The 22,557-nt window shown below is 46.1% G+C and overlaps 1 protein-coding gene across 1 annotated transcript in view; it reads left to right on the top strand.

The window, feature by feature from the left end:
• Nucleotides 1-22,557, top strand: part of MDN1 (midasin AAA ATPase 1) — a 1,740,009-nt gene that overhangs the window by 166,653 nt on the left and 1,550,799 nt on the right. The window contains exons 9-11 of the mRNA XM_069235499.1: nucleotides 4,289-4,403; nucleotides 7,549-7,736; nucleotides 18,253-18,334. Of these exons, the coding sequence (XP_069091600.1) occupies nucleotides 4,289-4,403; nucleotides 7,549-7,736; nucleotides 18,253-18,334 (385 nt within the window). The remainder of the gene's footprint in view (nucleotides 1-4,288; nucleotides 4,404-7,548; nucleotides 7,737-18,252; nucleotides 18,335-22,557) is intronic.

Raw genomic sequence — 22,557 nt, 5'->3', positions numbered from 1 at the left:
GCCGGGGTACGTCATTGGCACAAATGACCCACCTCAGTTTGAGTCAGGAGTCACTGGTGCAGTGGTTGCTGTAGCTGTTGGATTTTCTCTCTCCACCAGGCTATGGGAGATGGGGCTTGCGTGCAGGGACTACAGGCAAGTTGGATGAGTCCAGGAAAGGTGATACTTGCATGGACTTGGACTCAAGACAGCTGGGGAACCCTGCTGGCACCTTTAGTGGGCTTCTCACCGGGTCAAAGTAGTCTTGTGCCGAAGTCACTTTGGGTGTCAGGTCTCCAGGCTGCAGAGTCCTTGTTGGATACTTTGTTGCTGAACAAGTGTTTTTGTGCAGTCAGGTGAGGTCAGCGTGCAGGCCAGAAGGGTTGGTATTGGGCCAGCTGCTTCTTCTGCAAGGGTGACTCTTCTTTGTCCTTCTTATTTGTAGGTAGTCAGTATCTCAGTTCTAGGTTTCAGGGGTGCCACCTAAGTGCTCAATTTAGGGGTGTTACAGGGAATTCTAGGAGGTAGCCAGAGGGCTGACCATCTTTAGGGTGACTACACGCTTTCTATGACCACCTCCGCTGGGAAAGGGGCATAATCCTAGCCCTGGTCGCCTAATCCCTTCCAAACAAGATGGAGGAATTTAAAAAGTAGTGTTCACTTCAGTTCGTCCACCTTAGGGGTGAGATTGGCATGAAGTGGACACTCCTCCTAATTTAACTAACTTTCCCAAATGTGCTTCTGCCAAAAGTGGGGTCAGGACGGGGGGTGAGGGGTTAGTCATATCCGCTATTTGGAGAGACATAGGAGGCATTTCAAAGATGGCAAGGCCGTTGAAGCTCTCCGCCTGGAATGTCCATCCTACTCTGGATGAGGTATCACCTCTGCCCAAAGCAGGCCTTTATTCTGGGCCTCCTAGAGTGTGGGCTCTCACCTCAGGGGGCCAGAACTCGGTCTAGGGTGTGGCTGCTGTGGCTTTTAAGAGTCAGTGAAACACTAGTAGTTATATAGGTTTTCAGAGGGCACCTCTAAGATGCCTTCTGTGCATTTTGTAAATAAATCCCATCACTGGAGTTAGTAACAGTTTATTATTCTGAGATGTTTGATAACAAACATACCAGGATTCAGAGAATCCATCATGTAGATGGGGGACTCATAATGACCAATGTCCAGCACATGCATTTAATATAGCTTCTCTGTGCACTTACTGTATCTCAGAATCGATGTACATAGTAGGGACGTATTTGCTCATGCATATATGCCCTCACATGTGCCTGGATGCACTGTGACTTAGGGGTGACTTATACTTGGCACATGCAGTGTTAGGGGACCTGGCACACTGGAGTGCGTGACATGTCGCGTTTTCAATTTTGCCTGTATCAACACACGCAGTCTTCTGCAATGGCAGCACTGTGTGGGTTTGGTGAGGGGTCCCTGAGGGTGGCACAATTGGTGCTGCAGCCCTCAGAGACTTTACTTATAACTACAGGCCCTAGGTACCGGGGGTACTGCAGTAAGGATGGGTTGTGGTTGCAGTACCCCCCACATTCTCACCTGGGGTCAGTATTTTTTGGACAGTAGTCCACTGGGATCCTGCTAACCAGGACATCAGTGATCTGTCTCCTAAATGTAGTTGTTGGTAACCTTTCACACTGACAGTTGGCATACTAGTGCACCCACGTGGGTCCCTAGTATATGGTACCTAGGTACCCAAGTCATTGGTACACCAGGGGTCTCCCCATGGGCTGCAGCATGTATTATGCCACACATGGGAGCCCATGCAAACTAACTGCAGGCCTGCCATTGCAGCCTGCATGAAAGGGTGCATGCACCCTTTCACTGCCAAACCTGACCACCGCCCTTAAACATTGTAAGTCACCCCTCTGGTAGGGCGTTCAGCCCAAGGGCAGGGTGCATGTCGCAAAGTGTGAGGGTAGCCCTGCATGAGCAGGGTACCCGTACAGACACCAGGCCAATTCCTGGACCCCATAAGTGCAGGGGAAGTCATCTTAAGGTATGTAGTGGACAGTGGTCCAACTACATAATGGCTACTCCGAACCTAGGCATGCTTGGTATCAAGCATGTTGGAATCATGAAACTCACCGATTTCAGTGTTAGTTGGATGATACCATGTGCCTGTGCAGCCTTACGGGGTCTAGCTACCAGCCCGCATTGCTGCTGATCCCAGACATTGTTCTGCTCTCCTGCTGGTGGGCCAGGCGCAGGCTGGAGGAGCGGAACAAAGGATTTCCTGTAAAGGAGAGGTGTGACCATCTCTCCATGTGTATTAGGTGTCTAAGGGTTGTGGTTGGTTGGCCTTCTGAGCTCCACTGGACTGCTTTGAAGAGCACATTTGGTGCCCTCCTTGCATAATCCGATTTGCACTAGCGCAGGAACCCCCAGTTTCCGCTCTGGTGCAAAACTACACAAAGGACAGGGACCGGACCAAACCCCTGTCCAGCTCCTCCAGAGCTCTGCCAGGTGGCCAGTTGATTCTGCTGTCTTGGTGACGAGGTGAGCAGAGGCCCTTGGGAGCATCTGACTAGTAAGGATGTTGATGACGTCCCTGACCCCCTCTCATAGGTGGGTCACTGCAGAGATTGACCAACCCCCTTTTAGGGCTACTTAAGCCCTCCCTCGTGGGCGAGTCCTCAGATTTGTCAAGCAAGGCAGTACAAGTACCTCTCTGCAGGATATCTTCTGTTCCTGGCCTCTGGAACCGCTGCTGGTCTTTGTTTCAACCAAACAAGTCTGCTTCTTGTGAGAAGGCTCCTATTGCAACATTGTTTCTCTGGATCCTGCAAGAATTCTGCAACATATAATGCTGTGCATCCTCCAGGGTCACAAGGGCTCTGTTTGCACCAGGAAGGACGAAGGAATCTCGCATAGAGTGAAGGAGTCACTCCCCTGAAACCGTAGGCACCTCAAGACCATGTCGAATGGCTGGTTAAGTCTCCTGGCCCTGGATGTCTGAAGATCCTGTTTCACAGGAGGTGAGTCTGTGGCCTCCTCTGGGTCCTGCTGGTCTTATATCCAAGTTTAGAGACGGTGAACCCCTGTGCTTGCCACTGGACTGGAACCCTTGTCCCCGCGACTGTTGCAGTTGCCAAGGCTTGTTGACTCTTCCCCCGGGAGATTTTCAGACTCCAAGAAGCCCAGGCCCCTAGCACTCTGCAAACCAAAGATTCTCCTGTCCTGCAGCTCGTGCACTGTGTGACTTCTGTTTTGCTAGGCTGGTAATGCCTTCTTGTGACTGTCCAGCACCTGTGGGTCACTCGTGTGGGCTCATTCAGCCTCTGTTGCCTTCCTATGTGCTCAGATCCAGCTCTGACTCCCCCTTCAAGGATAGAGTCTCCTGGACCTTGCTGGCCCCGAAACTTTGCAAATACTTATGCAACTCCTATTTGCCCTTGCCAATGCTTGTTGGTGACCTGGCCGGTCACTAACCCTTCTGGAATCTGATGACCATCAAGGGATAGCTCGTAGGCAACTCTTGGTATCTTCTGCAGCACCTGGTCCCCGCAGCTGAACTTCCTCTTTCACCGACTTGTAGAAACTTTGTCTTAGGGAGGGTGGACATTGCCACCTGGACCATAAGACACCTATTCACTGTCACTAACGGTTGCCTGTACCCAGTATAGAGTGCCACACCATAGGTGTACACCATAAACCGAGCCAGTCTCCTACACCTAGCATTTACTAGGGACTTACAGAGGTAGCTGAAGAGTTTGCCAATTGTGCAAAAACAACTGCAGTTTTGGAGGAAGAGATCTGACCTGGTCAGCAGGGAAGCAGTGCACTAACAGTCCAAAATCACACCAGAAACCAGACAAAACAAATGAGGGATTGACCCTGTCAAGAGGCACTTTCATACACTTCCATTTAATAATATTAGGATTTCTTTGTTCCGGGAACTCGCTCAAAATGGATTCATGTTTGTCTTTACTTCTACATGTACCCTGCCATAATCGTTGCAGAGAAAGGTTTGTCAGTCTTAACGTTCTGTGAATATTTTGTCAGGCCAACTACAGAAATTTGACATCACAGTTTGATGCTGTAGTCCAGTTGCTGCAAACATTGAAACTTCATTTCAGTAGTCTGACACTACAAAATAGAAATACATTTTCCCAGACAAGGAAAGTGTTGCTAATATATAAAGCTAAGTGCACATGTTAAGGAGTTCTGATTATATTGATAGTTGAACAACTGGAAATAGCATTTTGGCAATAATGCAAAAAATGTATTGTTACTCAGTAGAAGGCCAAATGTGATTTTAAACATATCTGACCTCTGCTCTCGTCCTTTTTAGGTTGCTTAGCAGTGGCACTGGCTGGTATCGACAGCAAAACAGTCATGCACCTTTACTGGACAAGTATTGGACTAAGATACAGCTTGATAACATGAACAGAGTAGAACTGAAAGAGGTATATCAAGTAAAATACAGGCATGGTTTCTGTTGTGCATTGTGGTGTCACCCATCATTGTCGTACAGATTTCCTTCTTCGCTGAGTGCATTGTACTCATTCATCTTGCTGGGTGGATCTGAGGTTTAATGTGGTAAAATGACAATTCCTTGAGCTTGTTCTAATATAATGTATTTACCCTTAAGCTTCAGTATTTTACATTTAGTTACTGCACAAATATTATTAGCTTAAATTGTGTTTTTTTTTTTTTGGGTGTTCCATTTCCATGCTCCTTATTGCTATTGTGCTCCTGATCTTTTTGTCACTCGCTACTGTCTTTAGCAGCTATTTTTGTTGTTTTATCACATTTGAAAATAAGGGGATCACCTACTTTCCCAGGTTTAACACCCATTTAAGATATCTGCTTCCTAGTTTTCCTGGAGCTGCCTCCTCGCATCAAACAATACTTAACTGTAGCATGTTAACACATCTGTCCTTTATCACCTTCTCTACTTTTTCTGATCTTATTCTGCTTTGATCCCTTTGGTCACCTAGCTGTCCACCAAGCCTGCTCCAACACTGTCCATTCAGCACACCAGACTATCTCTTTGCAGCCATTTTCCATTTCCATTCTGTCTCCTCCTACTCTTATCTGTGCTAGCAGAGTACTAGGGTTCACATTGTATACCAGAGTTTGTGTTCTATTTCTTGTACATTTGATCACTCCTTTCTGTTTTGTCAGCATTACAAGTGAGTGTGTAATTATTACTTTTCTGGTATTTCTTGACATTAATACATAGTTAGCAAGTAAATTATAGCATTTTTCTGTCTTGTGTGCCCAAAATGCCAGCCTGTTGAAAGATGTTTTGCGCCTACCTCCTCATAATGAGGTTTCTTCAGCCAAACTACAGTAAATAAATAACCTTCCGCCCACCATTCCGTTGACACAAACTGACTGTTGACTTATGTAACCTGTTATGTTCTTTCTTATAATCCTGCATAGATCCTTTGCATTTGGTGCCATCTAGGTTGCCAAAGCCCATCCCCTGAAAGAGGGATGGCTTCCTTTTTTTTGCATCCTGTTTCTGGGCCTTGAAAGATGCAATGAGTGGATGTGGTGGTGCCGATTGGCTAATCCCCTTCTCACCACCAAATCATCATCCCTCTACCCTTTCCAAGTGCACACCCTTGGTATTTAGAGAAGGAAGTAGAGCAACTGCCAAGGCGACATTTCCCTTGCACAGAAGAATGCCAGAAATCTAATGTTAGTGCATGGCTTTCCCTGGGGTGATTCTATTCAGTAAAGGCACTTATTTTCTCCAGATGCCTGGTTGCCCTCTTGCTATGTATTCAAAGTTATCCAATATAAAAAAAAAATAAGGAGGTAGACCTGGGAATAGAAATGCACATGGCGTAGAAGCCTAACTGAGGTACCTCTTACCATAGTGACCAGACTGCTTCTGCGGCTGAACCTACTCTTCTGACTTTATGGTGGCCATCAGAAACATGGCTGACATTGGAACCTTATATAAACACTGTTTCAATGAAGTATAATCTGATGAGAACTGCAGAGATACCAACACCACCAGCATTCGAGACCCAAGGCCTACAGTAGTTAAACTGCTCAAAATTAAGCTGCTGTTAGAGGCCAGAGTAGAAGACGTGGAGTCGAGATGCTGAATTAATAATCTACACCTCATTGATTTTCCTGAGTAGATCAAGGGACTGTTTATGGATTTATTCCTAGAGTCATGGATACTGTAAAAAGTGTCCCCTAAAAGTCTACCCAAAAATGTGTGCTGAAAGTACACACAGGGCCCTAGCAGTTGCTCATTTGTCTGAAGCACAGGCATGTAGTACTCTAGAGTGTTGACCTAAATGCTTAATGTGAAGGTCCTGCATATCTGATTTTACTTGGACAGTGCAATACCAACTGAAAGAGTTTAAGGTAATAAAACGCAGACTAAGTGAGAGTAAACTTATGTACGTACTGTTCCCAGCTAAGGTGTGAATCATAGCTTAAGGGCAAAAGCACCAGAAACTACCAGAGATTACTTTGATGGCTACCAGAGACCCCACCACCAGTGTCAAATGTTAAGATCTCAAGGAAGAAATGGTCTGTGTAAGTGCTCAGATTGGTAAGAAACCTCGTAGAATGGCAATCATGATGTAGATGTTTACTCAGTAACCCAAGTGATGTTGAATGGCAAGTGGAAGTGTATGTGCACTAATTTGTGACAGCTTTTCTGTTGAGTATGGCCTTCATTCTCAGGCTCTAACTGTAAACTTAGTAGTGAAAGAGGGACAACTGCTTGCCTGGAGACCTTTTATTTTTTCCTTTTCTTCCCTCTTGTTTAATGTCAAACCATGCAGACTCCTGAACGATTGGCTGTGGTTGCTGGTGTACTGTAATATCTGAAACATTCTAAAGATTTAGTTTTTAGATTTTTGGTGTGTTTAGGAGAGATTAAGAAGCCGCATAGAATGTGGTGTCAGACTGGCATCACTTGTGATGCATCATCTTATTGTTATGGAGGTACAAAGAGATTATCGGTCTTGTATTAGGGGAATTACCCTTTCCTTTTACTTCATGGATGGGAATTGGTATTGTTGGGTTTTGGTGTCTTTGTTGTTTTATTAATTGATATTAGGGTTCAGAGTCTATGTAGGATCTTGTCTGTTACATACTTAAAATACCGTGGTTCAAGGCGAAGTGGTTGGTGATCCTAGGGTGATGGAACATGTGCTGACCCTGGTGAGACATGGTAGGTAGAGTGAACATAGTAACATGGAATGTCTGTGTTATGGTTAAAAAGACAGAGGGCACAGATTCCGGTCATTCCTTAAGGGAATGATGGAGCATGGTTTGCATTCCTAACAGTTTGGACACACTAAACAGGCCAGAAAATGGTAAGGGCACCAATATACCAAAGTACAAGCCCCATATTTACTAAGGACATGAACTCTTAAAAATTGACTCTCAGGGAAAGACTGGCCTATACTTGTAAAACACCAGCATCTTGATACTTTTCTTGAGGGTTTAAGTAATAGATAACGTATTTATTCGTTGGACCTCTGCCTCCCCAAAGACATTTTTCAGCAGTGGCCATTAACACAACCAACAATAACATTGAGCATTTAAGATTTTATTTGTGCCTCCTCACAGATCCTGTTGACAAGATACCCAAGCCTCACTGTGGTAACTGACCGGCTGTTGGACATTTACATTCAGCTTACTGGAGACAAGCATCAAAAGTCTGACAGATTGCCTTCTGAGGAGGAGACTTTAGCTACTGCTGTGTTGGATCCAGGAGACCGAATGCCCAGCCTTGAAGGCAGAGGGTTGTCTCTGAGGTATGGGTGAAAACAATCCAAAGCAAATGAAATGTTAACCTTGCTTCTACTATTGATATGACTGTGAAACTGGGTAAGCTCCATCCTGCTAGTGTCCATTACTGTATAGTTCGTGTTCTATAGTATTACAAGTACTTTACGTGTGATTTAAATGGTATGCACTGTTACCATATATTCTTTGATTTAATAGGTTTTGTTGCCACAACTCTTGTCTGATAAATTATACTTCATTGGTATGATTATTTTTCTGTACATCAGCTGGAGCCTTCCAACGCACATTCTCTCTGAGGGTAAGCCTTAGCCTTCTCGCCCACGTCTACTCAGAGAGTTAAGGGCGCCGACTTTTTACCCTTAATGGTGCTTGCTAGTAACCTGTGCTTTCTTTCTTTTAGAAAGGCCATTCACCCCTGTCTTACCCACTCAAGAGATACTGGTCTGAGATTGGTAAAAGGGAGTGCCGTCTGAGATGTGCTTCATGTAATAAACTATCCTTATACAATGCTGTTCAGATATTCCTGTTTCCATCGTAAAAATAGGTCAGATCGTGGAAAATGAGGTGTTGAACTGAAGAGCATTACTGTGTGACTGAACAGTGCGAACTGAACAGTTAAAGTCCCCAGGAAACATAGCTTCTTTGCCTTTTTTTTTTTTGCTAACTTAATCTGTGCATAGTAGGAAAGAGATGACACAGGTTCTTGTGTCTCAAATGTGGTTATTCAGCAATTCTTTTGTGTTCTCGCGCCTGGTATGTGCTGGAATCCTAGGTGAGAATTTACTCTTGATAAAGAAACTGACATTGTGGAAATTTGGGACCACACAGCTGGATGTGATAGAAACTGAGTGAACCTGAGAGTTATTTGTTGTGTGGACAAAGAATGATAGAAGACAGGAGGCAGAGCCCATACACTTATGGTAGGCCACATAAAGTTGAGAGCCTGAAACATAACCCTGCTGAAGTCACCCATGTAGTTTCACCTCCATCCTTTTTGCCTTTGTAACCTTAACAAATAAATGGAAATCTACTCTACACACGAGTGTTTGGTGGTGTTTTCTTCCTATGAATTCGCTTGTGAAGCCTATAAGCTTTCACAGGAAGTTACTTGCTCAGGTTATTTAGCTGCTTCCTAATCAAGGGGATAGAAGTTGTAATGAGTGACCATCACATTTGCATGATGATGAACAAGTCATTAATTAGGTTGTTTCTGAAGACTCCTACACAACCATGTCTGCATTTTAAGTCAACAGAGGAAATAATCTTGGGTGTGGTTGTATGAAAGGTTTAAATCACTGGGAGAAGGGTCAGAAAGTGGTACTTTAAAAAAATAATCTTTTGCAATCTTATTCTAATCAAGACTTCTAACCATAGATAGCTCACATTTTGAATATTTCCCAGTCCTTAGCCTGTATCTGGAAGCTTTTTCAGCATTACCTCTACTTCACTATGTGGCACTGTGCGTCTCCACAGATGACGTGTGGGCCCATATAGGTGCCATTCCTGTGCGCTGACATCGGTTCTTCCTGTCTGTGCCACCATATGCAGACCCGGAGCTACAGCTCATCTCTTTGAGGCAGTTTCTCGCCCAGAGGCTTTTGCAATGTGCAAGGGAAACGTCGCCTACCAAAAAAACAGGATTCAAACCCTGTAAGGACTGTCGCAAATGTCAGTCGCTGATCCTCATCAGGTTTTTCCGTGATGCCTGTGGACGAGCCACGACTTAAAGGCCTGCAGTAACTGCGTGTCAGTGATCCCAAAGACCACATGAAAGAGCACAGTGAGCAGTGAAAGGCTCTGCGACAAGACTGGTCCAAGTTGAATGGTAGGCCTGCTCCCATTCCAGGTTCAGAAGTAGCAAGAGGTGTTAGTGAGTTGTCATTGCACTACACGCCTTCGGGTACGTTGAAGAAACAACATAAATCCAAGCAGGACTCTGCCCCTTTTTGCCACTCGTATTCTCTTGAAGGCACAAAGGCATGGGTCTCGATAGCGCTTCTGACATTGTGGAGCCTCTAAGCACATGCTGCAACTTGTCCCTGCAAAACCTGAGTTTCTGGGGCCATCTGTGACAGTGAGGCAGATCAGAGTTCCCCGAGGCCATGATCCGACCCTTTAGCTTCTTACGGACTCCATCTGGTGTGCCTATGGAGAGCTCCCCCCACCCTCAAAATCTGGGATACTGCTGGCAGGTTCACCCTCCGCTCCAGTAGGACCCTCCAAATCTGCCACTGGGTCTCCTCTCGCTCCTGCACAGACTCTTGCGCCATGCTCCACATTGGTTCCTGGGGCCTCAAGGCCGATGCTTACTCCATCGAAGCCAAGGCACGAGGTGCCAATTGTGCTCTCTGACTGTCTGTACAGGTATGACCTAGACTGAGGTTGCTTTAGACGTTTGTTTAAGTGCGATCTTCCCCACTTGCCATTTCCAAAAGGAAGGACATATATGTTGCTTCACTTATTTGTTATGGACTTGGACATTGATTATGATACAGACGATGAAGTAAGTCAACCATACCACAAAGATAATTATATAATGACCTTCAGGAAAATAGTGGCCTTGACAGTTCCCCTGAGTTTGGACTCCCCTCACCGTCCGGCCCTGCCACTGAGGAGAGTGCTTCTGACACAATGACCATGAGGTCAAAACCAATGTCTTGATGGAACTGATCCAGCCAGGGCAAACATCTACTGAGCGCCTCTTGCTATTTAGTGAGTCACTTACTGATACCATCTTGAATTCAGAGTCCTTCCGCCCCCGGTCAGTCAGTTGTCCAATTACAAGATGCCAATTTACTGCCCTGGTTGACTCGGCATTGTTTGTCTCTCCACCCTTGCCGCTCAGATCTTGGCTTGCAAGCATTTACATGTTGGACAAACCCAAATACCTTTCAAGCTACTCTTCAATAGGGAATCCAAACGAATAGAGATCTTTGGGAAGAGTGTATTTTCTTCCACAGCTGCCTCCTGGGCTGGAATTGGCACACTCTGGGATTCGTTAGCTCAAGTCTTCCCAGAATGTCCTAATCCAAGCCCTACTTGACGGTTGTGATGAATAAATGTTCACAATGAGTTATGACTTGGACACCGCCAATTTGATCAGGCAGACCATTGCTTCTAGTGTCTCCACTCGCTGTGACACCTGGCTGCTGTCAACCGTTTTTTCAGGAGCTGTCCATTTGTCGCTTTTAGACATGCAATTTGACGGAACTCGCTGTTCAGGGACAAGGCATATTCCGCTCTGGAGCGATTCAAAGAGAGCAGGGCCTCATTAAGCTTCCTGGGACTAAGATCCCTGCCTTGCCAGCCTTGTCAGATCTACTGTTCCATTAGTTCCTTTGGCAGAGGTACTCCATACTGTTAGCTAATTCAGCCCCAGCAAGGTGCCCAGCAGTAGGTATTGGATTGTGACTCCCATCAGTCAGGGTCAGTAGCCACTCAGTCCACTGCCTCTCCACCCTGTATCCCCACCTGCCAAACTTTTTTAGTTTCCCCTAAATGTAGCACAGGCGAAATCAGACGATTCTTGCCCACTTGGCAGACCATCTCGTAAGACAGATGAGTCCTACAGTCAATCTGGAAGTGATACACCTTGTCGTTCATTGCCACTCCGCCGCACCTTACACCATGCCCTGAGCAACTGATGGAGGAGACTCTGTGTTACTGAGATAAGTGCAAACATTTTTGGCCAAAGGGGCTATTGAAAGGTTACCTGCACCAGAAGTAAGTCTTTGTTAATCTTGCTACTTTCTGGTGCTGAAAAAGGACGGAGTCCTTTATCCTATATTAGACTTGCATCCTCTTACCACCTTCTTTGGAAGGAAGAATGCAGGGTACCCACACTTGCCCAGTTCTTGGCTGCCTTTGACCATGGAGACAGGATCATGGAGTTACGCCTCCAGGGCTCATATTTCCAAATGCCAGTCCTGCAGGCCGATTGTGCTACCTGCAGTTCATGATGGGACAGACTCATTTTCAGTTTACTGTGTTCCTCTTTGATCTCTTTGGTAGTACACATCTTTGGAGGTCAAAGGTCCCAGTCTTCCCCTAACTCAACACCAGGCTTCTAAAAGCAGGCTAGCCCCACGCATTCAACTACCTCCAGACTACAGCAAATCTCCTGTCATCTTTGGTGTGAGGAAATAGGGTGTAGTTCTGCAACCTCAAAATGTAATAAACTTAACAACACCTTAGTACCCTTAGGTTTCGTTAGTCAAACCTTCAGCTCAACCTTGCGTAGCTGACTCTGAGCAGCAAGGGTTATACTAAGAAACAAGTGTAAACCATTTAAACTGCACCATAAAAATTGAAGAAGAAATCGACAAGCCACCAAAGAAGCCTGGCTCCAGTTTATAAAAAAAAAAAAAAGACTGAATTGATATATATTTGTAGACACCACAACAAAAAAAGATTCACCGGAGTGTTCTGCAGATGTAGAATTTAAAAGGTATAGTAAATATGATTATTTCATTCAACAACAAACTAGTGTTGCGTAGGCTCTCATTATTCTAATGGGACCACTGGGTTTCGAGCTGCAGAATCGCCTATGGTGTGGGAGACTGAGTCTGACCCAGTGCGGATGACACCTGTCGCTCCAATCTGGGTTTTGCTCTGGCTAACTAGCAGTGCCTCATCTCTACCTAAGGGCAGGGATGATTGGGCAGCTGAGCGCATGACAAATGGTTTCTCAGGGAAGCCGTGGTCACTCAGGTCACTTCCGTTTCTCTCAGTTACATTAGTCTCATCTACATAATGACAAACGGAGGCAGTATATGTTTCAATTAGATTTTAATGAAGCGACTGCGTCTTATTTAGCAAAAGCGTGAGCTGCAATAACCAGGACAACACAACATAACAGGATTAAAATTATGACAAAGAGAGTAAAGCATAGAAATAACACCATCATGTTGTCACTAAAGTCAATAGACTAACTCCTACCTAGGCTATAATCGAGCATAGCATTTTAAGCTCTAAATCTGCCCTTCAGGTTCCCCTGGGAAGACAACATCCCCCATACCTGAGCAAAGGCCTGAATTCTGCGTTAGCATCTGTAGCGAAGCATTCGGCAATGAGCATACAGTTGTGGCTCTCTGGCTGGAATCTTCCTCTAACGTGTAAAGGACAGGGAAGTGTCTTTATAATAAAACAGCTGATGTTCTGGGAAACTGTCCCTACGTAAGGATGTGTGTTTTCTATGAATGTCGGAGACTAAACTCATACCAGGCTCACTAGCAATCTATCTTTCTATAGCCTTGGAAGAAGCACAGAGTGAGCAAGAATGTCTTGTTTGAGAACAGAGTGCTGGCCTAGGCAAAAACAGTCAGATGGAAGAAATTAAAACCAGACCGTAGAAGTGGCTACCATTAAAAAATAATAAAGCGAAGTTGACTGAAACATATCTAGGTGAAAATGCACAGCGGCAGACCTAGTATGCTAAAATAATGTGTATGAAGCTTACAACTAAAATGGCTGCACAACACTAGCATTGGCAAATTGAACAAATATGACACTTTTTCACCAAAAAGTTTGGCTAGTTGGAATGTGGTCACTTAGTCATTTTAGACAACCAACTCCAGGTCGGAGCCAGTCACTGGGACCAGCAAGGTCTTCAGAGACAGTTGCCTCAGTAGGTGAAGCAGTTCAGTCAGTTCGAGACAATTTATCCATTGCAGGGCTTTGCTGTGGAATGGTCCTGATGCAAGGTATGAAGGGTGCTGTGGATGGGATGCGGCTGATGAGGGCCTTGCTGGGTCTACTCCTTGGTCCACGAATGGGTTGAAGTGTTCCTGGTTACATTGTTGAATTCCCTTGAAGTACTTTCGGTGCTGGCAGAAGTCCAATCACCACTAGACTACTGGTTTTCCCTCTTCTATCCTAAGTGCCAGCCTTTCTGCCATAACAGTGGAGCATACCCTCTCCAAAGTGTTAACCATTTGCCCTTCAAAGTCAGCTTTTCATTTGAAGCTTGCCTTTAGGGCCAGCATCTGTGTGGCTCCCCGCAGGAAAGAGGGTGACACCTCCTTCCAAAGTGGGTCCCTTTTGCATCCTGTCCTGGCAGCCGTTAGTGCGTCCTCCCAGAAAGGCAGGAATCTGTCTAGGCTAGGGGACCCAGTATGCAACCAGTTGGGGCACAGGGGACTGAAGGCAACAAAGTGGCAACTTTGCTAAAGTTGCACAGAAACATGTTGCATAAATTTCAACTTGATAATAAGGTCGGGCTTAATTTAACAAGTTTCCTTTTCATAGTAAAAACATCAGTTTCCGGATTTTACTTACAGAACATGTAAAATACATTTTCTGCCTATGGGATATTTTACACCTTTACTTAGGACTTGCTAGGCCTGCTATGGGGTGATTTACACCTTGAAGGGTGACAATCTAGCCTGGCCATTGCTTTGAATGCAAAGGGCCTCTCTAACCACATCCAGATCTGAGGAGATTGCAACAGATCTTTAGTGGTGGTTACTGGACCTCAGTTGGGTCAGTGGGACCTCTCTTCCTATCCCACCCAGAGTTGGCAATGCTGATTAATTCACCTTCTTCTTGGTTGGAGCAGCCATCTGGGAGAGGTGGAGATCAAAGGCCTCTGGTCTACAGCGGAAGCTCGGCTCCAAAACAACTTCCTAGAGCTGAGGGCATCCTCTTGGAGTTGAAAGCATTCCTTCCGTCCATCAAAGGGAGGATGGTGCAGGTACTTAGGGACAATACCACCACCATGTGGAACTGCAACAAGCAGTGTTGTATGGGGTCCTGGACCATGTGCCAAGAAGCACTATGCCACTAGGAAGGGGTGATCCATCAAGGGATCTTCTTGGTGATGATCCACCTGGCAGAATCTTTGAATCACTAGGAGACATGTTCTGCCTATAGTGAAACTCAGGAATCCTGTGTTCCTTGCAGCCGATGCCTCTTCTGCCCACAGGTTTGAAGGTCTGGACCAACCAGGCCCAAATGACATTTTCCTAAAGAAAACTGACCTGATTTTAGCAAAATGCCTAGCTGTGGATTTTGGCCTCTAGCTCAGCCGGCACCTAGGTAAACCTAGGGGTGACTTGTGGGGCTCTCACCAGGTTCTATTACCAAGAATCCTAGCGCTACCACGTGGACTAAGTGCAGGATGAGCTGGTCTTGTCCTCAGCACACGGCAACCGTGACTGGGGACGAGACCAGCTAATACCGGGCACCCGAGGGGTTAATATTCCTGTTGTACTGTACTTTGAATCTCCCCACACATTCGTTCTTGAGGTAAACCATAGGCTGCTTCTCTCATCTGTAGGAAAGTGGCACCTTTCTGACATAGTTACCCCCATTGTGTGCCTGGTGTCAGTGTGTTTAGATTGTAGCCCTCTGGGATCCTGCTAATGAGGACCCCAGTGTCTGTTTGCTCCCCTAAATTTAGTTGGTAAGAAACCTTTACACCCCTCAATTGACATACTGGACTATAGTCCTACTACTGCAGCCTGTGTGAAATGGTGCATGCACCTTTCACCCCAGGTATAAGGTTTACCTTAAATCACGGTCACTGTACTCTGACCTTATAAGTCACTCCTAGGGTAGGCCCTTCAGCCCAAGGGCAGGGTGCATGGTTCTAAGTGTGAGGACACCCCTGCATGAGCAGAGTTGCTCCTACAAACCCAAGACTCAATTATCTGGGCTTTGTAATTGGAGGGAATCCATCTTAAGGTATGTAGTGGACACTGGTCAGCACAAGATAGCCAACTACATAATGGCTTCACCAAACCTAGTCATGTTTGGTATCAAACATGTTGGAATCGTGCAACTACAGATTCCAGTGCTAGTTGCATGATGCAAGGTAGTCGGGGGGGGGCTCCCTAGGGGATTCCTTCATGTCTTCCTGTACAACCTTCCGTCTACATGCCAGTCCGTGCTGCTGCCGGTCCCAGACACTATTCATCTCTCCTGCTGCTGAGCCTAACTCGAGCAGGGGAAGGCAGTGTCTGTGGGCTGGGGTGGGGGTGCCTTTGAGCACCGACAGACTGCTTTGAAGGGCACATTTGATGCATAAACTGGTTTACTTCAGTCCAGGAGCCCCCGGCTCCAGTCCTGGCGCAAAACCACACAAAGTACAAGGGAGTGACCAGCCCCTGTCCAGCTCAGCCACTATGGAGATGCCCAGAGCTCTGCCAGGTGGCCACTTATTTCCAAGACAGTAGAATCAAGATGAGCAGAGATCCCTGGGAGCATCTGACTGGTTAGCCCAGCTGGGTGGTGTCCCTGGCCCCCAATAGGTGGTTCACTGCATTAAGTGTCCAACCCACTTCTTGGGTTACTTAAGGGCTCCCCTGAGGGTGGGACCCTAGATTTGTTTGTGTATTTGTCTCTGGGACTGTCTGAAGACTCTTGTGAAAGATACTTCTGCAAGCTGGACACTGGAACAGGTATGGACTTCTCCGGGACCAAAGACAAGACTGCACCTAATAGGAGTGGTCCTGCTCCAACTTTGTCCCCGTGCATTGCAAGGACTCTGCAACATCCATGGCTGTGCATCCTCCAGAGTCACAGGGACACTGCTTGCACTTGAGAAAGCAAGAAGGAATCTCCCTTGGTGTGAAGGAGTCATTTCCCTGCATCTGGAGGCATCTCACCTTCGACGACCGGCTTGTGGACCCTCCCCCGACAGACTCTCCAAGTTTCTACAATACAGGAAGTGGTTCTGTAGCCTCAACTGATTTGTCTGTGGTCCCTCGCTGGAGCTGCCTGGCTGGAATCCCTGTGCACAGTGTCTGTCGCTGCCGAGGCTTGTTATTTCATTCCAAAGACCTCTCACCTCCAAGAAGCCAGCCTCCAGCACTACACAGCATCAAGAACGACATCCTCTCTGCCACTCCTGCAACGTGAGCACCCCTCTTTGCTGTGCTGCTGAGGCATCCCTGCAGCTCCCTGTGCCTGCTGCTAGTGGCTCCTACTGGGGGCTCCAACGATTCCTCCTGGCTTTTCTGCTTGCTGAGGTCTGGCCCTGACTTACCTGCAAAGGTTGAGTCTCCTGGACCTTGCTGGTCCCCAAAATTCTGCAACACTCTGTTTAATGCTTTCTTTGCATTTGTCAAGTAAGTGGTTTGCTGGCCACTGACCCCTCTGGAAACCGATGACCAGCGTGGGATAGCTTGTGGATGACTCCTGGGATCCTCCTGCATCTCCTGGACTCCACAGCTGCACTTCTTCCACCACCGTCGAACAAGAAAGCATCTTCAAGAAGGGTGGGCCTTGCCTCCTGCATTGCCCAGGCATGCCTAAGTGTTGTGAACTCTGTCCCCTTTTACCTTAGGTCCTCTTCTTCCAGAATAAATGCCTGGGTTTCACCGACATACTCCTCGGGTATAACCAAGGACCCTAATGACTTAAACGGAAGGTTCAGACACTACTTCACCCCATGTACCTGGGCTCTCTGCTAGGTTCTCTCTCCCCCCCCCCCCCCCCCCAACATTCTCAGGTGGGGGCAGTGTTGAACCTCCATTGTCCCAATGGGTATCCTCCGGGTCCTCTGGGACAGTTCCTAAAATTCAAAGATTCCAAACAAGACTTCACCACTTTACCTTATGGACACCTAAGCCGGGGTAATATCTCTGCACACGGGCACCTCAGAAATCCTACCCACTTAATCTTGGTATTCTAGTGCTTCCCCAGTCCTGAGGGTCCTTGGGTGGTAGTTTGGGTTAGTAGTGGTTTTCACATCCCATTTTCCTTTTTAAGTATATGGTTTGGCCCCCACATAGGGGCCTTTGCCATTTTATGCTTTTACTTACCAGATTCTCTTTGTTTTTGTATGTTCATATCTCCGGTGAGGAGTTACACTAAAGTTTGTTTATTGTTTGTGTTATCATAAAAGATTTTTAAAAAAAATTCTAACACTGGTCCTTTCCTGTGTGCAAGTCACTGACTGACCTGTGTGATATCTGCAACTACTTTACACCCTCCTGGATAAGCCTTAGCTGCTCCTCCACAGCTACCCCTCTGAGAGCTCTGATTATTTAGAACCTCTTACACTATCACTAAGGGTTGCCTGGACTCTGTACAGGATGCCTCATCTATTGGTGTACAACGTGTACTGAGCCAGCCTCCTAAAACATATACCCGCTATTAAGCTTAAATGGTCTCCACACCATAATGCATGCTCTTTTCTTTGAGTGCTACTTGCCTCATCTGGAGAACTCTGCTTGACAATCTTATCTTTTTTCTGTAATACAACAGTTGTTAGTTCAGCCGTCATAATTAACATTTTAAATAATGAGACTCTACTCAAGCATCTCCACAGTGCAGCCGTTAATGCAAGGATCCTGCTTTAAAGTGATTTGCTGTGTCTCCTCACATCGCACCTTTTCGCATAATCTCTTTCATAGGACCATTGCGAAGATTAGGATGTATGCTGTATATTTATTTTAATAATAACCATTACTCTGCTTTATACTTTATATTCATATGCTTTTGAATTTCTGCAGGTAGACATTTTGACAAACCCGTTTACAGTGATTTGCTACTTAGAGTGCCTTTTTTTCCTTTGTGTAGAGATTTGCTAAAATGGTGCAACAGAATTGCCCACAACTTTGACAGCACTTCCCCAGATACTGCGCTGAATGTATTTCATGAGGTAAGCACTTTTCAGAAATATTTTTATTCAGTGTTGTCTAGATTGAGAATGTTTTGTGCATTTGTTGTAGAGCTAATCCAGAGATTTGACTTGGTTGCCAGACATTGACCATGAGATAAACCACAGGCTTCTTCTCAGCTTGATATTACAATAGTGAGGACATTTTGAAGTTATACTTTTTTCGTTTTTATTAGAGAAACCAAATAAACAGCATAAAAGTATAAAACCTCCATAGTTGTATAGATCATATAATCACAATAGTAAAATTGATAGAATTAACACTAATGAACTTGGTTGAACCAAAGCAAGTGTGTGCGGTCGATACAATCTGCCCCCCTTAGACTAAGTTCTAAAAAGAGGCTCTTCCATATGAACTTCTTCTATTACTCTAGCCCACCCCAACTTGATGTCCATTCGTCCTCATGGGCATACCATTTGATGGGACTTAACTTTTTGTGGATAAGGCAGACTCCGCTCTCGAACTTAAATTTTATTTTTTTAAATAATACTTTTTATTGAGTTTTCAGTATCCAGGTTGATTGTGGTGGAGTGTCATCCCGCAACAATAATATCTGTGTACTCCATCCATGTACCCCATATCTGCATGTGTTTCTGGGGTCACCCTCTAGTGTCAGACTGTTCCCTGCCCATGTAGAAGTCTGTGCCCCTTTTCCACTCCCTAACTGATAGCTTTTTGCACATGTAAAGCCTACCTATAACAGCGCCAATTTTGTATCTGTTCATATCTCCATCTTCAGTAGTATGTAGGAATATTAGCATAAGGTTGCATGGCGGCGAACAACCCAGTATGTGATTCAAGCAAGCCAGGACACCTTTCCAAAAAAGATGTAATTTTGTGCGACCCCATGTGATGCCCAGAAAGTCACCATCTGTGTCTTATACCTCAGGCAGAGGGATGAAGCGATCACTACCATCTGCCTCAGTTTGCAACTCTCGAGGTAAACTCTAGATAATTCCGCTGGATAAGGGGAAATAGAGTGGTGTTTCCCACATGTCCGAGATACCCTTGCCGCCTCCCAATCCTCATCGGGCGAGGACATAGATGTTGCATTTCAAGGTACGATATATTGGGGATTTTGTGTGATCTCCTACTTCCTCCATGAGCAGTTTAACCTCGTAACCTCTGAGGTTAAATTCTGGAAGGACTTCCAGACCAGCAATATAGGCCATGAAGGAACTGCGTAATTGCAGATACTGGTAAAAATTGGCTGTGGTGTAGTGTATATTCACTTGGTACTGTCAAGGTATGCTGTAAGTGTTGTCCTGACCTTAAGGTCGCCCAGCGTGGAAATCCCAAATTATCCTAGCCTTGGCACCCCTCCAGGGCTGCAACCTAGGGGAGCATGGAGCAAGTTACCTGCCCACAGAGGTGTCTGGCCTGTGCCTTGCCTGTCCCATCTCATGGGCTTTTTTTTTTTTTTTTTTTTTTACAACTGAGGGACAACAGTCATGGCTGGGGGTGTGTTGGGGGTTGAGTTTTCCCTCATGTAGTCATTGTGGTAAAGATGTGCCATGACGGTTGTCCATTTCTCAAAGGCTTAAGCAAGGTCTTGGGTGTCATACCACCACACGTCGATTAACGTAATATGAGATGCTCTGCAATGTGTTTGATACTCTGCCGTGGGTTTGCCGCATTCATATGTCGGTATAAAATGCTTGGCAAGGGCGAATCGGGAAATCTTCTGATCCCACAGGAAGCTCCAAGTATGGAATTAATTTTGTGGAAGAAAGATTTAGGCAGAGTGTTCTATCAGAAGTGACAAATACTCCCAGGTATTTAAATTCCTCGGTTGCCACAGTTATATCTGGTGCCCATCGAGGGTTGTGCACTGGAGGAGAAGCCTGGAAAATGATGGAATTGCTAAGGTTAATTGTAAGGCCTGATTCTCCAAAGAGTCTAAGATTCTGGTGTGCCCTTGGACCTTTACATTTCGGAGTTAGTTATCAAAATTGATGAATTATCAGCGTACAAGGCAAAATCTGTACAAGAATCCCTGTACCCATTTAGACTCCATTACTTCCACGCCATTTTGTAGCTAGTCAGCCAAGGGTTCTATGGCAATGGTGAACAGTTGGGTGACATTGGGCACCACTTCCTTGTACCCCTTTTGATGTGGAATGGCCTGGAAGCCGCTGCTCCCACCTTAACGTGCTGTGAGGTCAGAATAAGGGACTTATGTACGTGATAAATTTTGGGCCGAAGTTGAGGCGCCTTAGAGTGTACAAATAAGTCCAGTTCACAGAATCAAACACCCTCTATATCAGCCAGTAGTATTGCTTTAGGTTGGCAGAGCCTGCCAGCCAGGGATTGGCATTGTTTAATTGTCTGATAATGTGGTGTGTGGCTTGCCGAGGCATAAAGCCAGTCTGATCTGGGTGTATGAAGAAGGGAACAACTTTGAGTAAGCAGTTTGACAGCGCTGTAGCCATTATTGTGACTTCAGAAAGGAAATGGGTCAGTTGGAAGAGTCTGCAGGTTTCCCTGGTTTTGGGATTACTACTGTTTCGGCCTATGGAAATTAGGCAGGAGTGTACTGTGTTCAGCTGCATCTTTGATAACTTCTTTGAGGGGCTCACTAAGGTTGCATGAGTATAGTTGAAAAATTTGCCAGGATACCCAGTGGTTGCCGGTGTCCTACCAGTCTGGAGCCTCAGCAATTTTTCCGCTAATCAGGTATTCCTCAAACAAGTGCCATTCGGTGTCGGTGTCCCAAGGGGTAATTTGGTTGTAAAATTGGACTTCCGTGATTCAGATAGCTTCACTGCAAGCATGTACTCCTGGATAATAACTGTGCAAAATGACAGTGTCTCCTCTACATTTGGTTACTGGTAATTTTTTACACCCACAACTAGCATACTGGTGCACCTGCATAAGTCACTGGTAAACGGTACTTAGGTACCCAGGGCATTGGTACACCAGGATTCTCCCATGGATTGCAGCATGTACTATGCCACCCATGGAAGCCCATGCAAACTGTGTCTGCAGGCCTGGCATGGCAGCCTGTGTGAAATTTTGCATGTACCTTTTACTTTAGATGCCTAATATCGCAGTCACGACCCTTGGACACTGTAAGTCACCCCTCTGCTAGGACTGTCAGCCGAAGGGCAGGGAGCGTGGTCCTGAGTTTGAGGATACCCCTGCATGAGCAATGGTACCACTACAAAACCCAGACTCCATTTTCTGGGTTTTGTAAGTGTGGAGAAACCATCTTAAGATATGTAGTGGACACTGGTCAGCAGGAAATGCCCAACTACATAATGGCTTCTCCGAACCCAGACATGTTTGGTATCAAACATATTGGAATCTTTCAACTACACAGATTCCAGTGCTAGTTGCATGATACCATGTACTCTGGGGGTTCATTAGAGGATCCCCTAGATCTTCCTGTACAGTCTTGCAGTGTCTGCATGCCAGCCAGTGCTGCTGCAGACCCCAGACACTGTTCTGCCCCCCTGCTGATAAGCCTAACTTGAGCAGGGGACAGCAGAACAAAGGGTTTCATGTAAGAGAGGTGTGACCTCTTCTTCTTTAGAACTTGGTGTCTCTGGGTTGGGGTGGGGTGGCTTCTGAATGCCACCAGACTGCTTTGCAGGGCACATTTGGTGCCTTCTTTGCATAAACTGGTTTGCACCAGTACAGGAGCCCTCAGTCCCCACTCTGGATTGAAACTACACAAAGGATAAGGGAGTGACCACCCCCTGTCCAGCTCCTCCCCTAGGGGGGAGCACAGAGCTCTGCCAGGTGGCTGCTGGATTCTGCCATCTTGGAAACAAGGTAGGCAGAGGCCCCTCAGAGTATCTGAATTGTTAAGCCAGCTGGGTGACATCCCTGACCCCCCTCTGTAAGGTGGGCCATCTCAGACAGTGTCCAACCCCCTTTCTAGGTTAGTTACGGACTCTGGCCGGGGGAAGGGGTGTGTGGAAACAGAGTAACTCTCTGCAAAACACGTCTGCAACCTGGCCTCTGGAAGCGCTACTTGTCTGCCTTGGTAATTAAAACAAGACTATCCATTTGGGAGAGCTCTAAATGCAACATTGTTTCTCTGGCTCCTGCTAGAATTTGGCAACTTCCGTGGCTGTATATCCTCCAGAGTCACAAGGACTCTGTTTGCATTAGAAAGCAAAAAGGAATCTCCCTTGGAGTTAAGTCACTCCCCTGCAGGCACCTCAAGCTGGTGGGTGGATCCTGCTGTCCCACGGTC

Source organism: Pleurodeles waltl, chromosome 5 (assembly GCF_031143425.1).
Source record: "Pleurodeles waltl isolate 20211129_DDA chromosome 5, aPleWal1.hap1.20221129, whole genome shotgun sequence".
In the NCBI taxonomy this organism is placed as follows: Eukaryota; Metazoa; Chordata; class Amphibia; order Caudata; family Salamandridae; genus Pleurodeles; species Pleurodeles waltl.
Note: the sequence above shows the minus strand (reverse complement) of the source record. Positions and strands in the feature narration are given on the sequence as shown.